A 21430-nucleotide genomic window follows, 5' to 3' on the forward strand; every position below is an offset into this window, starting at 1 on the left:
TTTATCAGAATGGTAGTTCTCAGAACAGACTAGCCACATGCAGAAGAATGAAACTGCACACTTGACTTTCACCATATATAAAAAGTAATTAGAAATGAATGAAAGATTTAAATGCAAGACATCAGACTATAAGAATCCTACTTTGGGAGGCCAAGGCAGGAGGATCCTTTGAGCTCAGGAGTTCAAGACCATCCTGGGCAACATAGTGAAACCCTGTGGTGGTGTGTGTTTGTAGTCCCAGCTCCTCGGGAGGCTAAAGGGGGAGGACTGCTTGAGCCTAGGAGGTTGAGGCTGTGGTGGGCTGTGACAGTGCCACTGCACTCCAGCTGCACTCCAGCCTGGGCAACAGAGTGAGACTGTTTGAAGAAAAAAATCCCAAGCAGCAACAAAAAAACCCTGTAAGCATTCTGGAAGAAGACCTAGAAAATGCCATTCCGGACATTGGTCTTGGAATATAATTTATGATGCAAAAAGCAATTGTGACAAAAACAAAAATGGACAAATGGGACCCTATTAAGCTAAAGAGCTTCTGCACTGTGAGAAAAACCATCAACAGAGTAAACAGACAACCTACAGAATGGGAGAAAATATTCACAAACTATGCATATGGCAAAGGTCCAATATCCAGAATCTATAAGTAACTTAAATCAACAGGCAAAAACAAATAATTCTATTCAAAAGTGGGCAAAAGACATGAACAGACACTTTTCAAAAGAAGACATACATACAGCCAACAAGCATAGGAAAAAAATGCTCAACATCACTAGTCATCAGATAAATGCAAATCAAAGCCACAATGAGATATCATCTCACACCAGTCAGAATGGCCTTTATTAAAAAGTCAAAAACAACAGATGCTGGCAAGGTTGTGGAGAAAGGGGAATACTTATACACTGTTGGTTAGAATGTAAATTAGTTTGGCCACTGTGGAAAGCAGTTTGGAGATTTCTCAAAAAACTTAAAACAGAATTACCATTCAACCCAGCAATCCCATTACTGGGTATACATCCTGAAGAAAATAAATTGTTCTACTAAGAAGATACAGACACTCATATATCCACCACAGAAAATACATGGAATCAACCTAGGTGCCCATCAATGGTGCACTGATAAAGAAAATGTGTTACATACACACCACAGAATACTATGCAGCCATAAAAAGGATGAGATTGTTCCCTTTGAAGCAAAAATAGAGCTGGAGGCCATTATCCTAAGCAAATTAATACAGGAACAGAAAACCAAATACAGTGTTTTCTCACTTATAAGTGAGGTAAACACTGGGTACACATGGACATAAAAATGGCAAAAATAGAACTAGGGACTACTAGAGAGGGTAGTGGGGAGGGGGATGTGGGTTGAAAATCTACCTATTGGGTACTATGCTCACAACAGGTGATGGGATCATTTATGCCCCAAACCTCAGCATCACAGAATGTGCCCATGTAACAAACCTGCACATATACCCCTTGAATCTAAAATAAAAGTTTAAATTATTTTAAAAAACAATCTAATTTTAAAAGACATTAAAATTAACTGGAACACATATAAAATATGTGTAAAGAATTGGAATCATATACATTTAGTATTTATATTTACTTTATAAATAACATTTATTATTTATGTGATCAGCAAACAGTTGGTTAAATGTATGAAAAGTATACTCTCAAGTGTTAAGGTTTCCATTGCTAATTTTCTCAGCATTCATGTCTGAAGACAATCATAAAGCTGAATAAGAATGAGCTTGGACCTCTAGTTTAATCAAAAGGCCTAACAAAACAAGTTAAAGGAACTGTCTGATTTTCTTTTTCTTTTCTTTTTTTTTTTTTTTGAGGCAGAGTCTCGCTCTGTTGCCCTCTGTTGCCCAGGCTGGAGTGCAGTGGCATAATCTTGGCTCACTGCAACCTCTGCCTCCCTGGTTCAAGAGATTCTCCTGCCTCAGCCTCCCTAGTAGCTGGGATTACAGGCACATGCCACCATACCTGGCTAATTTTTGTATTTTCAGTAGAGACGGGGTTTCTCCATGTTGGTCAGGCTGGTCTCGAACTCCTGACCTCAAGTGATCCATCTGCCTCAGTCTCCTAAAGTGCTGGGATTACAGGCATGAGCCACCATGCCTGGCCAGCATCCTTTTAATCTTTGAAAAAGAGGGGCAGTTCCAAGATGGCTGAACAGGAACAGCTCCAGCCTCCAGCTCCCAGCATGAGTGACAGAGAAGATGGGTGATTTCTGCATTTCCAACTGAGGTACTGGGTTCATCTCACCAGGGCATGTCAGACAGTGGGTGCAGGACAATGAGTGCAGCCCACCGAGTGAGAACTGAAGCAGGGCAAGGCATTGCCTCATTGGGAAAGCTCAAGGGGTAAGGGAATTCCCTTTCCTAGCCAAGGTAAATCGTGACACACAGCACCTGGAAAATTGGGTCACTCCTACCCTAATACTTCGCTTTTCCAAAGGTCTTAGCAAACGGCACACCAGGAGATTATATCCCGTGCCTGGCTCAGAGTGTCCCATGGCCACGGGGCCTCTCTCATTGCTAGCACAGCAGTCTGAGATGTAACTGCAAGGCGGCAGCAAGGCTGGGGGAGGGGCACCCACCATTACTGAGGCTTGAGTAGGTAAACTCAACTTACTGAGGCTTTGTAGGTAAACAAAGTGGCTGGGAAGCTCGAACTGGGTGGAGCCCACCACAGCTCAAGGAGGCCTGTCTGCCTCTGTAGACTCCACCTCTGGGGATAGGATATAGCCAAACAAAAGGCAGCAGAAACCTCTGCAGATTTAAATGTCCCTGTCTGACAGCTTTGAAGAGAGTAGTGGTTCCCAAGCATGGAGTTTGAGATCTGAGAACGGACAGACTGCCTGCCCAAGTGGGTCCCTGACCCCTGAGTAGCCTAACTGGGAGATACCCCCCACCAGGGGCAGACTGTCACCTCACACCTCACATGGCCAGGTACCCCTCTGAGACAAAGCTTCCAGAGGAACAATCAGGCAGCAACATTGGCTGTTCAGCAATATTCACTCTTCTGCAGCCTCTACTGCTGATACCCAGGCAAACAGGGTCTGGAGTGGACCTACAGCAAATTCCAACAGACCTGCAGCTGAGGGTCCTGACTGTTAGAAGGAAAACTAACAAACAGGACATCTGTGTGTCACACAACAACAACCCCATCTGTACGTCACCATCATCAAAGGCCAAAGGTAAATAAAACCACAAAGATGGGGAAAAAAACAGAGCAGATAAGCTGAAAATTCTAAGAATCAGAGAGCCTCTCCCCCTCCAAAGAAATGCAGCTCCTCACCAGCAATGGAACAAAGCTGAATGGAGAATGACTTTGATGAGTTGAGAGAAGAAGGCTTCAGACGATCAAACTTCTCCAAGTTAAAGGAGGAAGTTCGAACCCATTGCAAAGAAGCTAAAAACCTTGAAAAAATATTTGATGAATGGGTAACTAAAATAACCAATGTAGAGACGTCCTTAAATGAACTGATAGAGCTGAAAACCATGGCATGAGAACTACATGACAAATGCACAAGCTTCAGTAACCGATTTGATAAACTGGAAGAAAGGGTATCAGTGACTGAAGATCAAATGAATGAAATAAAGCAAGAAGTTTAGAGAAAAAAGAGGAAAAAGAAATGAACAAAGCCTCCAAGAAATATAGGACTATGTGCAAAGGCCAAATCTACATCTGATTGGTGTACCTGAAAGTGATGGGGAGAATAGAACCAAGTCAGAAAACACTCTGCAGGATATTATCCAGGAAAACTTCCCCAATCTAGCAAGATAGGCCAACATTCAAATTCAGGAAATACAGAGAACACCACAAAGATACTCTTCGAGAAGAGCAACTCCAAGACACATAATTGTCAGATTCACCAAAGTTGAAATAAAGGAAAAAATGTGAAGCGCAGCCAGAGAGAAAGGTTGGGTTACCCACAAATGGAAGCCCATCAGACTAACAGTGGATCTCTCGGCAGAAACTCTACAAGCCAGAAGAGAGTGGGGGCCAATATTCAACATTCTTAAAGAAAAGGATTTCAACCCAGAATTTCATATCCAGCCAAACTAAGTTTCATAAGTGAAGGAGAAATAAAATCCTTTCCAGACAAGCAAATGCTGAGAGATGTTGTCACCACCAGGCCTGCCCTACAAGAGATCCTGAAGGAAGCACTAAACATGGAAAGGAACAACCACTACCAGCCACTGCAAAAACATGCCAAAATGTAAAGAACACTGATGCTAGGAAGAAACTGCATCAACCAACGAGCAAAATAACCAGCTAACATCATAATGACAGGATCAACTTCACACATAACAATATTAACCTTAAATGTAAATGGCCTAATGCTCCAATTAAAAGACACACACTGGCAAATTGGATAAAGAGTCAAGACGCATCAGTTTGCTGTATTCAGGAGACCCATCTCACATACAGAGACACACATAGGCTCAAAATAAAGGGATGGAGGAAGATCTACCAAGCATATGGAAAACATAAAAAAGGCAGGGGTTGCAATCCTAGTCTCTGATAAAACAGACTTTAAACCAACAAAGATCAAAAGAGACAAAGAAGGCCATTACATAATGGTAAAGCGATCAATTCAACAAGTAGAACTAACTATGCTAAATATATATGCACCCAATACAGGAGCACCCAGATTCATAAAGCAAGTCCTTAGAGACTTACAAAGAGACTTAGACTCCCACACAATAATAATGGGAGACTTTAACAGCCCACTATCAAAATCAGACAGATCAATGAGACAGAAAGTTAACAAGGATATCCAGGAATTGAACTCAGTTCTGCACCAAGCAGACCTGATAGACATCTGCAGAACTCTCCATCCCAAATCAACAGAATATACATTCTTCTCAGCACCACATCGCACTTATTCCAAAATTGAACACATTGTTGGAAGTCAAGCACTCCTCAGCAAATGTAAAAGAACAGAAATCACAACAAACTGTCTCTCAGACCACAGTGCAATCAAATTAGAACTCAGGATTAAGAAACTCACTCAAAACTGCTCAACTACATGGAAACTAAACAACCTGCTCCTGAATGACTGCTGGGTACATAACGAAACAAAGGCAGAAATAAAGATGTTCCTTGAAACCAATGAGAACAAAGATACAACATACCTGAATCTCTGGGACACATTTAAAGCAGTGTGTAGAAGGAAATTTATAGCACTAAATGTTCACAAGAGAATGCAGGAAAGATCTAAAATTGACACCCTAACATCACAATTAAAAGAACTAGAGAAGCAAGACAAACACATTCAAAAGCTAGCAGAAGGCAAGAAATAACTAAGATCAGAGCAGAACTGAAGGAGATAGAGACACAAAAAATCCTTCAAAAAATCAATGAATCCAGGAGCTGGTTTTTTGAAAAGATCAACAAAACTGATAGGCCACTAGCAAGACTAATAAAGAAGAAAAGAGAGAAGAACCAAATAGATGCAACAAAAAATGATAAAGGGGATATCACCACCAACCCCACAAAAATACAAACTACCATCATAGAATACTATAAACACCGCTACACAAATAAACTAGAAAACCTAGAAGAAATGGAGAAACTCCTGGACACATACACTCTCCCAAGACTAAATCAGGAAAAAGTTGAATCCCTGAGTAGACCAATAACAGGCTCTGAAATTGAGGCAATCATTAATAGCCTACCAACCAAAAAAAATTGAGGACCAGACGGATTCACAGCCAAATTCTACCAGAGGTACAAAGAGGAGCTGGTACCATTCCTTCTGAAAGCATTCCAATCAACAGAAAAAGGGGAATCTTTCCTAACTCATTTTATAAGGCTAACATCATCCAGATACCAAAGCCTGGTAGAGACACAACAAAAAAAGAGAATTTTAGACCAATATGCCTGATAAACATCGATGCAAAAATCCTCAATAAAATACTGGCAAACTGAATCCAGCAGCACATCAAAAAGCTTATCCACCATGATCAAGTCAGCTTCATCCCTGGGATGCAAGGCTGGTTCAATATATATGAATCAATAAATGTAACCCAGCATATAAACAGAACCAAAGACAAAAACCACATGATTATCTCAATAGATGCAGAAAAGGCCTTTAACAAAATTCAACAGTGCTTCATGCTAAAAATTCTCAATAAATTTGGTATTAATGGAATGCATCTCAAAATAATAAGAGCTATTTATGACAAACCCACAGCCAATATCATACTGAATGGGCAAAACCTGGAAGCATTCCCTTTGAAAACTGGCACAAAACAGGGATGCCCTCTCTCATCACTCCTATTCAACATAGTGTCTCCTATTCAACATATTGTTGGACGTTCTGGCCAGGGCAATCAGGCAAGAGAAATAAATAAGGACATTGAATTAGGAAAAGAGGATGTCAAATTATCCCTGCTTGCAGATGACATGATTGTATATTTTAAAAAACCCATCGTCTCAGCCCAAAATATTTTTTTTTTTTTTTTTTTTTTTGAGGTGGAGTCTCGCTCTGTCACCCAGGCTGGAGTGCAGTGGCCAGATCTCAGCTCACTGCAAGCTCCGCCTCCCGGGTTTACGCCATTCTCCTGCCTCAGCCTCCCGAGTAGCTGGGACTACAGGCGCCCGCCACCTCGCCCGGCTAGTTTTTGTATTTTTTAGTAGAGACGGGGTTTCACCGTGTTAGCCAGGATGGTCTCGATCTCCTGACCTCGTGATCCGCCCGTCTCGGCCTCCCAAAGTGCTGGGATTACAGGCTTGAGCCACCGCGCCCGGCCTCGCCCAAAATATTCTTAAGCTGACAAGCAACTTCAGCAAAGTCTCAGGATACAAAATCAATGTGCAAAAATCACAAGCATTCTTATACACCAATAAGAGATAAACAGAGAGCCAAATCATGAGTGAACTCCCATTCACAATTACTTCAAAGAGAATAAAATACCTAGGAATCCAACTTACAAGGGATGTGAAGGACCTCTTCAAGGAGAACTACAAACCACTGCTCAGTGAAATAAAAGAGGATACAAACAAATGGAAGAACTTTCCATGCTCATGGATAGGAAGGATCAATATCATGAAAATGGTTATACTGCCCAAGGTAATTTATAGATTCAATGCCATCCCCATTAAGCTACCAATGACTTTCTTCACAGAATTGGAAAAAACTACTTTAAAGTTCATATGGAACCAAAAAAAGAGCCCTCATTGCCAAGAAAATCCTAAGCAAAAAGAACAAAGCTGGAAGCATCATGCTACCTGACTTCAAACTATACTACAAGGCTACAGTAAGCAAAACAGCATGGTACTGGCACCAAAAAAGAGATATAGACCAATGGAACAGAACAGAGCCCTCAGAAATAATACCACACATCTACAACCATCTGATCTTTGACAAACCTGACAAAAACAAGAAATGGGAAAAGGATTCCCTATTTAAGAAATAGTGCTGGGAAAACTGGCTAGCCATATGTAGAAAGCTGAAATGATCCCTTCCTTACACCTTATACAAAAATTAATTCAAGATGGGTGAGAGACTTAAATGTTAGACTTAAAACCATAAAAACCCTAGAAGAAAACCTAGCCAATAGCATTCAGGACATAGGTATGGGCAAGGACTTCATGTCTAAAACACCAAAAGCAAAGGCAGCAAAAGCCAAAATTGACAAATGCATCTAATTAAACTAAAGAGCTTCTGCACAGCAAAAGAAACTACCATCAGAGTGAACAGGCAACCTACAGAATGGGAGAAAATTTTTGCAATCTACCCATCTGACAAAGGGCTAATATCCAGAACCTACAAAGAACTCAAACAAATACACAAGAAAAAACAACCCCATCAAAAAGTGAGCAAAGGATATGAACAGACACTTCTCAAAAGAAGACATTTATGCAGCCAACAGACACATGAAAAAATGCTCATCATCACTCGCCATCAGAGAAATGCAAATCAAAACCACAATGAGATACCATCTCACACCAGTTAGAATGGCGATCATTAAAGTCAGGAAACAACAGGTGCTGGAGAGGATGTGGAGAAATAGGAACACTTTTACACTGTTGGTGGGACTGTAAACTAGTTCCGCCATTGTGGAAGACAGTGTGGCGATTCCTCAAGGATCTAGAACCAGAAATACCATTTGACCCAGCCATCCCATTACTGGGTATATACCCAAAGGATTATAAATCATGCTACTATAAAGACACATGCACATGTATGTTTATTGCAGCACTATTCACAATAGCAGACTTGGAACTGACCTAAATGTCCATCAGTGACAGACTGGATTAAGAAAATGTGGCACACGTACACCATGGAATACTATGCAGCCATAAAAAAGATGAGTTCATGTCCTTTGTAGGGACATGGATGCAGCTGGAAACCATCATTCTCAGCAAACTATCACAAGAACAGAAAACCAAACACTGCATGTTCTCACCCATAGGTGGGAATTGAACAATGAGAACACTTGGACACAGGAAGGGGAACATCACACACTGGGGCCTGTTGTGGGGTGGATGGAACGGGGAGGGATAGCATTAGGAGATATACCTAATGTAAATGATGAGTTAATGGGTGCAGTACATCAACATGGCACATGTATACATATGTAACAAATTTGCATGTTTTGCACATGTACCCTAGAACATAAAGTATAAAAGAAAAACTTTGAAACAAAACATATAGAAAATAATTTTTGCAAAAGTGATTGACTTTTCTTCTTGAGGATTCTTCTAACTCCTTTGAAGTCCAAATCATGCTACTTTAAATGGCCTTTCAAATCACTATTCATGTGGAATTTTCCTTCAATTATTAAATGGTCTAATTCTGTTGGGTCCATACTTTTAGTGGCCTTTGTGTCTGATTTGAGCAGTCTTCCAACTTTGCTTTCACTTAATGAAATATTTTTCAATACGTATAAAGATTATTATCTTGTATTGTCATATGTTGATGCAACAGGCAGCGAATAGTGTTAAACAGTAAGGAATGTTTGATAAGGACTAATCATTTATGTGGTCAGTTTAGTAATCGCCTGAACCAAATGGTGGCTAAGGACTCAGACAAGTCCAATAGTTTTACATGTTTGGTATCAATCTTAAATTAAGAAAACAAAATAAATCAAGTTTTAAAAAATTATAATTTAAAATAACTTTGTATAATAAATTAAAAAATACACAAGCATACAGGGAAATAGTAAATAATTCCTCCTTTTACCTCTTCTCATTTTTATTGCCACATTCCACCATTACTAATAATTTCGCATACATCCTTCCAGACTTTTCTTATGCTTATAAAGGTTATATATATAATATTATATATATAATACTAATATAATAAAAATGGTTATATAGATATACATATATCATATACTCTCACCCTGTCACCCAGGCTGGAGTGCAGTGGTGTGACCACAGCTCACTGCAGCCTCAGCCACCCTGGGCTCAGATGATCCTCTCACCTCAGCCTCCCAAGTAGCAGGAGTTACAGGTGTGCACCCACCATGCCTGGCAATTTTTAAAATATTTTCTGTAGAGATGGGCTTTCACTATGTTGCCCAGGCAGGTCTCAAACTCCTAGGCTCAAGGGATCCACCTGCCTCGGCTTCCCAAATTACTGGGACTACAGGCGTGAGTCGCCGTTCCTGGCCTAAAAGTATATATGTTTTTAAAAATAAATAATACAGTATATACTTCTCTGTATTTTGTTTATTATAGTAACAAAAAGTAAAAAGAAAGCACCTCAATATCTATTAGTAGAGGAATGAGTTCTGGCTGAACAAATTGGGTTATACCCTGGATTGGCATCAATAGTATACGGACCTGTGATTAAAAACAGGTTGTAGATCCTACTTTTATAAAACAATAATTCCTTCCCTCCTTACTAGCAACTGTCCCCTATGATGCATAAAGCAACTGAGTATAGGTTTTAAAGGAATAAAAATGAAGAGTCTTATTTTTTTTTGTGGGTTCTTCTGATAGCTATTCAAATGTCTTTTGGGCAGCAACTCATTTAAAATTTTGAAACAGTCATAATTAATCCTGCAAGCTCAGCCTCTTTTTAAAATCACAGTGTTTTCCAGGCTGGGGGTGGTGGCTCACCCCCATAATCCCAGCACTTTGGGAGGCTGAGGTGGGTGGATCATTTGAAGTTAGGAGTTCAAGACTAGCCTGGCCAACATGGTAAAACCCCATCTCTACAAAAACACAAAAATTAGCCGGGTGGTGGTGGCGTGCACCTGTAATCTCAGCTACTCGGGGGGCTGAGGCAGGAGAATCGCTTGAGCCTGGGAGGCAGACGTTGCAGTGAGTGGAGATCATGCCACTACTCTCCAGTCTGGGTGACACAGTGAGACCTCGTCTCAAAAAAATAAATCAATAAAAAAATAAAATCACAATGTTTCCCATAATGCTGACCATTACTCAGGAGATCCTTTATCATATCAAGTTCCTTTTCTCTAAACTTGACCTCCACCTCCATGACTTCCAAAATAGCATCCAAATTATTTACATTAACCTTCCCTTGTTGTGAACGTAAAAGGAAAGGGAGAAAAATGGAATAACTCTAAAATATTAAGTATTTTAGATTCTAATATTCTAAAATATTAAAAATACATTAATACATGTATGTTATTATCTTCAACTAACAGGTGTTACTTTTAAATGACTATTGCTAAGATTTTCATGAGAAAAACAAAAGTGTAGTAGATTTGTTGATTTGTTCTACTTTCCAGAGGTTAAAAGCAGAGTTAAAATTAGAACTTGTTTCCTCAAACCTTAAACATACCTACCTATGGAAAGGTTATATGGTCTAGGGGTTAAGCAACCATAACTGGAGAGCACTAATGTGTCATTTCCACACATAAGAGATTATATATGTTTCCTAAACTCTCACTCTCAGATTTTCACCATTTCTGGTCAAATTTTGGAACAAATGCCAAACATTTACCCTTATTCCCTTCTTCCCTCCCTTCCTACCTTCCTGTTTTTCCCTCTTTCTGTCTGTCTATATGTCTTTCTTTTATTTATGTTTATAGGAACTTTTTTTCCGAGAAAATTTCAAAATTATAAAGCAGAAGAGAATTTCCTTCTAAGATACAGTAAAGGCTATTACCAGGACAAATACAGATGTGTTACAATGAGTAAAATACATATCATATTCTATTAATATAAATTTAACACTTGATTTTATATATGTTCTCATTGAGCATACTCACTTTTATTATGCTTTACATCTTTCAGCAACCTGTTTAGAAACACCTTTCCATTAGCTGTAAGAAAAGGTGCAATTCAGATCTCTGGGAAATTAATAATGGAGACTGACCAAAACTTTACAAATTATAGGACTGCAGAAAGATACATTTTAATGATTTGGTTTTAAAATTAATCTATTTTATAGTCATACAATATTGACATTTAAGAATGGAAATATTCACCACAGTGATAAACCTATTCATTCTTTGGTATTAGAGACATTTATTAATCTCTATTAGAGACATTTATTAATCTATCTCTATCTATCTGGATTTATTAATCTATCCACATGGAACACTAAAACATGTATCAAAATACTTCTTTCTTCTTTTTATTCTACTATTGTTCTATTCCTCTCTTTTTCATTGCTCATATTGTAAACTTAATACTAATCCGAGGGAGTAATATTTGTCACCTAGACAACTATATGGCAACATAGAGATGACTCAAATTGTATTAGAAGAGGTAAAGACAGAACTTCTTTTCAAGTCAAAAGTGCTTTTCTATTAACTTATGGCATTTTTTTACGTGAAATTATCCTATTAAAAGATTGGGAACTGCTTATACAGGCCCATTAAATCAAGTTCCCTGGAAGGCATGTGGCATTTACATAGCTTACCATCAATGGGCAATGTTTTTAGCAATTGATTGTGCTCCTCATCTGTAAGCTCGATCCCCATGTTTTTAAGAATATTCTGTAGATCACCAGCATCAATCTTTTCTCCTTTTAAAAAGATGAAACATTTATAAGTAAAATATTAAGGAACAATCTAATTATTTCAAGTTATCTAAAAGTATACTTGTGCTGCTACAGTCTTTAATATAAGAATGAAGAGGACTGAGAATGTGAGATTTCTTGATAAAAGTAGAGAAATGGTAAACTGAAAATAGAATTTGTCGCTTAATATTAGTAAATGGGATATATTCTTAATGCTAGGAATGACAACAGATAGCACAGAAGAAAATTTGGTCATATAATTATTAAGATTAGGATGGTTAGTACAATAAGGTACACAAAAAAACTGTGAGGGGGGTCTGTTCCAAGATGGCCAAATAGTAAGAGCAGCTCCCAGCATGATTGACGCAGAAGACGGGTGATTTTTGCATTTCCAACCTAGATAGCTGGTTCATCTCACTGGGACTGGTTGGACAGTGGGTGCAGCCCATGGAGGCTGAGCCAAAGCAGGGCGGGGCATTGCCTCACCCGGGAAGCACAAGGGGTCAGGGGATTTCCCTTTCCTAGCCAAGGGAAGCTGTGACAGACTCTACCAGGAAAATCGGGACACTGCCACCTAAACACTGCACTTTCCCAATGGTCTTAGCAAATGGCACACTAGGAGATTACATCCCATGCCTGGTTCAGCGGGACCCACGCCCATGGAGCCTTGCTTACTGCTAGTCCGAGACTGAACTGCAAGGCAGCAAGCCTGGCTGAGGGAGGGGTGTCCGCCATTGCTGAGGCTTGAGTAGGTAAACAAAGTGGTCAGGAAGCTCAAACTAGGTGGAGCCCAATGCAGCTCAACTACACCCGCCTGCCTCTGTAGACTCCACCTCTGGGGGCAGGGCATAGCCGACAAAAAGGCAGCAGAAACTTCTGCAGACTTAAACGTTCCTGTCTGACAGCTCTGAAGAGAGCAGTGGTTCTCCCAGCATGGTGTTTGAGTTCTGACAAAAGACAGACTATCTCCTCAAGTGGGTCCCTGTCCCTTGTGTAGCCTAAGTGGGAGACACCTCCCAGTAGGGGCTGACTGACAACTTATACAACAAACTCTGAGGCAAAGTTTCCAGAGGAAGGTTCAGGCAGCAATATTTGCTGTTCTGCAATATTTGCAGTTCTGCAGCCTCCGCTGGTGATAACTAGGCAAAGAGGGTCTGGAGTGGACCTACAGCAAACTACAACAGATCTGCAGCTGAGGGACCTGACTGTTGGAAGGAAAACTAACAAACAGAAATGAATAGCAAAACATCAACAAGAAGGACATCCACACCAAAACCCCATCTGTAGGTCACCATCATCAAAGACCAAAGGTAGATAAAACCACAAAGATGGGGAGAAACCAGCGCAGAACAGCTGAACATTCTAAAAACCAGAGTGCCCCTTCTCCTCCAAAGGATCACAGCTCCTCGCCAGCAACAGAACAAAGCAGGACGGAGAATGACTTTGACAAGTTGACACAAATAGGCTTCAGAAAGTCAGTAATAACAAACATCTCCGAGCTAAAGGAGGATGTTCAAACACATCGCAAGGAGGCTAAAAACATTGAAAAAAGATTAGACAAACGGCTAACTAAAATAAACAGTGTAGAGAAGACCTTAAATGACCTGATGGAGCTGAAAACCAAGGCACAAAAAATACATGATGCATGTACAAGATTCAATAGCCAATTCGATCAAGTAGAAGAAAGGGTATCAGTGATTAAAGATCAAATTAATGAAATGAAGTGAGAAGAGAAGTTTATAGAACAATGAGTAAAAAGAAACAAACAAAGCCTCCAAAAAATATGAGACTGTGTGAAAAGACCAAATCTATGTCTGATTGGTGTACCTGAAAGTCACAAGGAGAATGGAACCAAGTTGGAAAACACTCTTCAGTATATTATCCAGGAGAACCTCTCCAACCTAGCAAGGCAGGCCAACATTCAAATTCAGGAAATACAGAGAACACTACAAAGATGCTCCTCAAGAAGAGCAACCCCAAGACACATAATTGTCATATTAACCAAGGTGAAAATGAAGGAAAAAATATTAAGGGCAGCCAGAGACAAAGGTTGGATTACCCACAAAGGGAAACCCATCAGACTAACAGCAGATCTCTTGGGAGAAACTCTACAAGCCAGAAGATAGTGGGGCCAATATTCAACATTCTTACAGAAAAGAATTTTCAACCCAGAATTTCATATCCAGCCAAACAAGCTTTTTAAGTGAAGGAGAAATAAAACCCTTTACAGACAAGCAAATGTTGAGATTTTGTCACCATCCAGGCCTGCCTTACAAGAGCTCCTGAAGGAAGCACTGAACATGGAAAGGAACAACTGATACCAGTCACTGCAAAAACATGCCAAATTGTACAGACCATCGATAGCACGAAGAAACTGCATCAACTAATGGGCAAAATAAGCAGCTAACATCATAATGACAGGATCAAATTCACATATAACAATAACAACCTTAAAAGTAAATGGGTTAAATGCTCCAATTAAAAGACACACACTGGCAAATTGGATAAAGAGTCAAGACCCATCAGTGTGCTGTATTCAGGAGACACATCTCATGTATAGAGACACACATAGGCTCCAAATAAAGGTATGGAGAAAGACCTACCAAGCAAATGGAAAACAAAAAAAACCAGGGGTTGCAATCCTAATATCAGATAAAACAGACATTAAATCAACAAAGATCAAAAGAGACAAAGAAGGCCACTACAAAATGGCAAAAGGATCAATTCAATAAGAAGAGTTAAATATCCTAAATATATATGCACCCAATATAGGAGCACCCAAATTTATAAAGCAAGTCCTGAGATACCTAAAAAGAGACTCAGACTCCCACACAATAATAATGGGAGACTTTAACAGTCCACTGTCAAAATTAGATCAACAAGACAGAAAGTTAACAAGGATATCCAGGACTTGAACTCAGCTCTGCACCATGCAGACCTAATAGACATTTACAGAACTCTCCACCACAATTCAACAGAACTTACATTCTTCTCAGCCCCACATCACACTTATTCCAAAATTGACCACCTACTTGGAAGTAAAGCACTCCTCAGCAAATGTAAAAGAACAGAAATCACAACAAACTGTCTCTCAGACCACAGTGCAATGAAGTTAGAACTCAGGATTAAGAAACTCAGTCAAAACCACACAACTACATGGAAACTGAACAACCTGCTCCTGAATGACTACTGGATAAATAATGAAATGAAGGCAGAAATAAAGATGTTCTTTGAAACCAGTGAAAACAAAGACACAACGTACCAGAATCTCTGGGACACACTTAAAGCAGTATGTAGAGGGAAATTTAAAGCACTAAATACCCACAGGAGAAAGCAAGAAAGATCTAAAATTGATACCCTACCATCACAACTCAAAGAACTGGAGAAGCAAGAGCAAACACATCCAAAAGCTAGCAGAAGGCAAGAAATCACTAAGATCAGAGCAGGACTAAAGGAGATAGACACACAAAAAACCCTTCAAAAAATCAATGAATCCAGCAGCTGGTTTTCTGAAAAAATCAACAAAATTGATAGATTGCTAGCAAGACTAATAAAGAAGATAGAAGAATCAAATAGAAGCAATAAAAAATGAAAAAGGGGATATCACCATGAGTCCCACAGATATGCAAACTACCAACAGAGAATACTATGAACACCTCTATACAAATAAACTAGAAAATCTACAAGAAATGGATCAATTCCTGGACACATATGCCCTCTCAAGACTAAACCAGGAAGAAGTTGAATCACTGAATAGACCAATAACAGGCTCTGAAATTGAGGCAATCATTAATAGCCCACTAACCAAAAAAAGTCCAGGACCAGATGGATTCACAGCAGAATTCTACCAGAGGTACAAAGAGGAGCTGGTACCATTCCTTCTGAAACTATTCCAATCAATAGAAAAAGAGGGAATCCCACCTAATTCATTTTATTAGGCCAGTATTATACTGATACCAAAGCCTGGCAGAGATACAACAAAAAAAGAGAATTTTAGACCAATATCCCTGATGAACATCGATGCAAAAATCCTCCATAAAATACTGGCAAACCAAATCCAGCAGCACATCAAAAAGCTTACCCACCAAGATCCAGTTGGCTCCCTCCCATGGATGCAAGGCTGGTTCAATGTATGCAAATCAATAAACGTAATCCATCACATAAACAGAACCAAAGACAAAAAACAATTTTGTTGATTATCTCAACAAAAAAAGAGGATGCCAAATTGTCCCTGTTTGCAGATGACATGATTGTATATTTAGAAAACCCCATCGTCTCAGCCCAAAATCTCCTTAAGCTGACAAGCAACTTCAGCAAAGTCTCAGGATACAAAATCAATGTGCAAAAATCACAAGCATTCTTATACTCCAATAAGAGTAAAACAGAGAGCCAAATCATGAGTGAATTCCCATTCACAATTACTTCAAAGAGAATAAAGTACCTAGGAATCCAACTTACCAGGGATGTGAAGGACTTCTTCAAGGAGAACTACAAACCACTGCTCAACAAAATAAAAGAGGACACAATCAAATGGAAGAACATTCCATGCTCATGGATAGGAAGAATCAATATCGTGAAAATGGCCATAATGCCCAAAGTAATTTATAGATTCAATGTCATCCCATCAAGCTACCTTTGACTTTCTTCATGGAATTGGAAAAAACTACCTTAAAGTTCATCTGGAACCAAAAAAGAGCCCACATTGTCAACATAATCCTAAGAAAAAAAAAAAAAAAAAACGGGAGGCATCACATCACGCTACCTGACTTCAAACTATACTACAAGGCTACAGTAACCAAAACAGCATGGTACTGGTACCAAAATAGAGATATAGACCAGTGGAACAGAACAGAGGCTTCAGAAAAAACACCACACATCTACAACCATCTCATATTTGACAGTCCTGACAAAAACAAGAAAAGGGAAAGGATTCCCTATTTAATAAATGGTGCTGGGAAAACTGGCTAGCCATATGTAGAAAGCTGAAACAGGATCCCTCCCTTATGCCTTATACAAAAATTAACTCAAGGTGCATTAAAGACTTAAAAGCATAAAAACCCTAGAAGAAAACCTAGCCAATACCATTCAGGACATAGGCATGGGCAAGGACTTCATGACTAAAACACCAAAAGCAATGGCAACAAAAGCCAAAATAGACAAATGGGGTCTAATTACACTAAAGAGTTTCTGCATAGCAAAGGAAACTACCATCAGAGTGAACAGGCAACCTACAGAATGGGAGACAATTTTTGCAATCTACCCATCTGACAGAGAGCTAATATCCAGAATCTACGAAGAACTTAAACAAATTTACAAGAAAAAAAGTCAAACAACCCCATGAAAAAGCGGGCAAAGGACATGAACAGACACTTTTCAAAAGAAGACATTTATGCAGCCAACAGACACATGAAAAAATGCTCATCATCACTGGTCATCACAGAAATGCAGATCAAAAGCACAATGAGATACCATGTCACACCAGTCAGAATGGTGATCATTAAAAAGTCAGGAAACAACAGGTGCTGGAGAGGATGTGGAGAAATAGGAAGGCTTTTACACTGTTGGTGGGAGTATAAACTAGTTCCACCACTGTGGAAGACACTGTAGCGATTCCTCAAGGATCTAGAACTAGAAATACCATTTGACCCAGCAATCCCATTACTGGGAATATACCCAAAGGATTATATATCATGCTACTGTAAAGACACACACACGTACGTTTATTGTGGCACTATTCATAATAGCAAAGACTTAGAATCAACCCCAATGTCCATCAATGATAGACTGGATTAAAAAAATGTGGCACATGTACACCATGGAATACTATGTGGCCATAAAAAAAGATGAGTTCGTGTCCTTTGTAGAAACACCGATGAAGCTGGAATCCATCATTCTGAGCAAACTATCACAAGGACAGAAAACCAAACACTGCATGTTCTCACTCATAGGGGGAACTGAACAGTGAGAACACTTGGACACAGTGAGGGGAACATCACACCCCAGGGTCAGTTGTCATGTGGGGGAGTGGGGCAGGGATGGCATTAGGAGAAATACCTAATGTAAATGACATATTAATGGGTGCAGCAAACCAACACGGCACATGTCTACATATGTAACAAATCTGCACGTTGTGCACATGTAACCTAGAACTTAAAGTATAATTAAAAGCAAAAGTCAAAAAACAAGTATGACATATTTCATTTTTGTAAAACTAGGTGGTTAGATGCTTGCAATGAACTCATTACTTTGATCCTTTTAAAGCTTCACCCTGTTTTCACTGTGTCCATCTAGTTATTTGGGTCTATAAATACTGGTGAAATCATTTTACTAGAAAACAGTACTAAAGAATGTAAGATGTTATCAAGAAATAGTTCTTTTGTTTTGACTGATAAAACGCAGATAATGTTAATCTGTTAGTAAAGGCAGATATTTTATCAAAATATTGGAAATATGTGAATTTATAAGCCACAAATAGAATATTAGAAAAATACTATGAAAAATTTTAGTGTAAATCATTATTTATTGCAAATCATGTGTAACAAATTCTTACCAGTAAAAGCTTTCACTTCATCCTCCAATGCTTTCAGAGCCACTTTATTATCAGCTATAACACAAAAGCATAATTTGAAGCTCATAACATGTTATATCACAAGAACACTCTTCTCCCTCCTATGATTATAACACCTAGTAGCAGCACTTATGAAGTATACTGGGCATTTTGTTAAGCACTTTAGTCATTTGATGAATATTTACTCAGAATATGTTACGAAGATGAAGAAACAATTATAAATACCAAAAATAAACTTATCTAGAAAATGTAAATTTGACTTTATAACCCACAAAACAGCAAATCTTATATTTGATAATGGAAAGACGGAATTCAAAAGCGGCTTTTTCCTAGGGGTCAGCTTTCTTGTCCTCAGAATTTGGAAGGCTCTTGTATTGATCATGCCACTAGGATTCAGAATACTACATTCCCTACTGTTACTCTGACTGTCTTATTTAATCTTGCCATTTTCATTATGAAGAGTTCTTTTTTCCCTTTCCTTCTAATGCTAAAAGTACATAAAACACAAAACTCAAAAACCAGTGATATCTAGCATGCTCACCACCGACAGGCAGGCTTTGTGTCAGATCTTCAAGTTCTTTATCTGTGAGCTTGATTCCCATGTTGTCTAGAACGGTCTTCAGGTTTTTCACATCAACCTTCCCTAATCAGAAAGACATGGGCTGTGAGGAAAATATAGAGACTCTAAAACAAAATCTCTAATTTTTTTTCTTTTTTCAGACACATACACATTGGGAAGTTGAGAAAACCTATGGATCTTTTATTTCCATAAAGTACACATATGCATTTTCATAAACTGCGCATTAGGATTTAGGAGGATGTGCTAAAGCCCATTCATGATTATATTTTTCTACATAAAGAGAAAAAATTCGTTGAATCAATATATAAATGAAATTCACCATGGAATTAAAATTAGGATCCTTTCTTTTAAACCAATTAACTGATCAGTGGATGCAAACTTGGGTCAATCATTAACATATTTTGACCAATACATAGGGTTAAAAAGTAATCTCTCGATATTATTCCTAATAATGATAATGATAGCTAACGTTTATTGAGAGCTTTTATTTTGGTACCAGGCATCACACAAAACATTTCATTTATATGTTGTCATTTAATCTCAGACGGATATCAGACAACAGTTGACTAAATTCCTTATATAAATAGCTCATCTTTTCCTTGACCTTTTTGGCATGCAATTACATCTTCCCCACTAAGTTTATAAACTCTAAGAGAGTATGGGATACATTTCTAAACAATATGGTTGATTATCTGGTTAAATAACGATAAATCTGTTTTTCAAAAATCAAACGGAATCTATGTATTAGAGAGGTTGCAGGATTCACAACGAAATTAGTAGTGAATAATGGAAAGGCCAAATGAGTACTTTATATTCATCTATCTCCTTATTACTTTCCCTCACATTTAAGGTATTTCATATTATTCAGCACTATGTTTTTTCCCCAACATTTTATAATAAAAAGTGCCAAACATGCAGAAATATTGAAAGAATAGCACAACGAACCATCACCACTTACATGAAATAACAGTTAACATTTCGCCATAGTTTACTTTCTCTCTCTCATACTGTCTTTCCATATGTATGTGTGAGTGTATACATAAATATGTTTTACTTTCTTCAACGGATTTTGACTGTAAATGGTGGACATCGTAACGTATTATCCCTAAACACTGCAGCATGCAATGAATCTTCTAAGAATAAGGATATTCTCTTATGTGACATTGTTGATAAATTCATAGCATGGTCACACCTAAGAGAATTAACAATAATCCCTTAGTGTCATGTTACATCCAGTTCATATTTAAAAATATTTTGTTAATTGTCCCCCAAACATCTATTACAGCTGTTTCTGTCAAAAGTTCACATTGCATTTAGTTATTCTCTTTGCCTCTTTAAATCTAAAAGTTAGCTGGGCGCAGTGGCTCACGGCTGTAATCCCATCAATTTGGTAGGCCGATGTGGGCAGATCACTTGAGGTCAGGAGTTCGAGACCAGCCTGGCCAACACAGTGAAACCCCGTCTCTAGTAAAAATACAAAAATTAGCTAGTCATGGTGGTGCACACCTGTAATCTCAGCTACTTGGGAGGCTGAGGCAGAAGAAGCACCTGACCCCGGGAGGCGGAGGTTGCAGTGAGCCGAGATTGCACCACCGCACTCCAGCCAGGGCAATAGAGTGAGACTCTGTCGAGAGAGAGAAAAAAAAAAGTCTCCCCACTTGTTGTTGTTTTTTTTTTTTCTTTAACATTGAACACCAACTTTTTTAAAAGAGTAGGCCAGTTTTCCTGTAGAATCCCTCATTCTGACTTTGTGTGATTTTTTTCTTTGTGGTATTATTTAACCTGCTTTTTATTCCTCATATTTCAAATAAACTACAATCATTATGGAGTCGCGGAATTTTTTCCAATGATTTATAGTAACTTGCAGGCATTTATTTATCTCTCTCTCTCTCTCTCTCTCTCACCCTCCCTCCGTCCTTCTTTTCTTTCTTCTCCAGAGACGGAGTCTCACTCCGTCACCCAGGCTGGAGTGCACTTCTGTGATCTCCGCTCACTGCAACCTCTGCCTCCTGGGTTCAAATGATTCTGCTGCCTCAGCCTCCCAAGAAGCTGGGACTACAGGTACCCACCACCGTGCCCGGCTAATTTTTTTTTTTTTTTTGTATTTTTAGTAGAGACGGGGTTTCACCGACTTAGCCAGGATGGTCTCGATCTCCTGACCTCATGATCCACCCGCCTCGGCCTCCCAAAGTGGTGGGATAACAGGCGTGAGGCACCGCGCCCGGCCTGAAATATTACAGTTTCTCAAAAGAAGGACGACTTCCAAAGGCCAATCCCCTAAATTACTGGCACCCTTCTGAGTTGCATTCGGGTCACGTACCAGGTACTGTCAT

General features: G+C 39.0%; 1 protein-coding gene across 1 annotated transcript in view; it reads right to left on the reverse strand.

Moving 5' to 3' along the window:
- LOC117068002 overlaps nucleotides 1-21430 on the reverse strand; it is an 85131-nt gene extending 63701 nt beyond the window's left edge. Inside the window, exons 1-5 of the mRNA XM_033185271.1 lie at nucleotides 21418-21430; nucleotides 19059-19160; nucleotides 18500-18553; nucleotides 11851-11955; nucleotides 11195-11248 (exon numbers count right to left, since the gene is read on the reverse strand). Coding sequence (XP_033041162.1) covers nucleotides 11195-11248; nucleotides 11851-11955; nucleotides 18500-18553; nucleotides 19059-19160; nucleotides 21418-21430 — 328 coding nt within the window. The remainder of the gene's footprint in view (nucleotides 1-11194; nucleotides 11249-11850; nucleotides 11956-18499; nucleotides 18554-19058; nucleotides 19161-21417) is intronic.

Source organism: Trachypithecus francoisi, unplaced genomic scaffold (genome assembly GCF_009764315.1).
Source record: "Trachypithecus francoisi isolate TF-2019V2 unplaced genomic scaffold, Tfra_2.0 Lachesis_group20, whole genome shotgun sequence".
NCBI classification, from domain to species: domain Eukaryota; kingdom Metazoa; phylum Chordata; class Mammalia; order Primates; family Cercopithecidae; genus Trachypithecus; species Trachypithecus francoisi.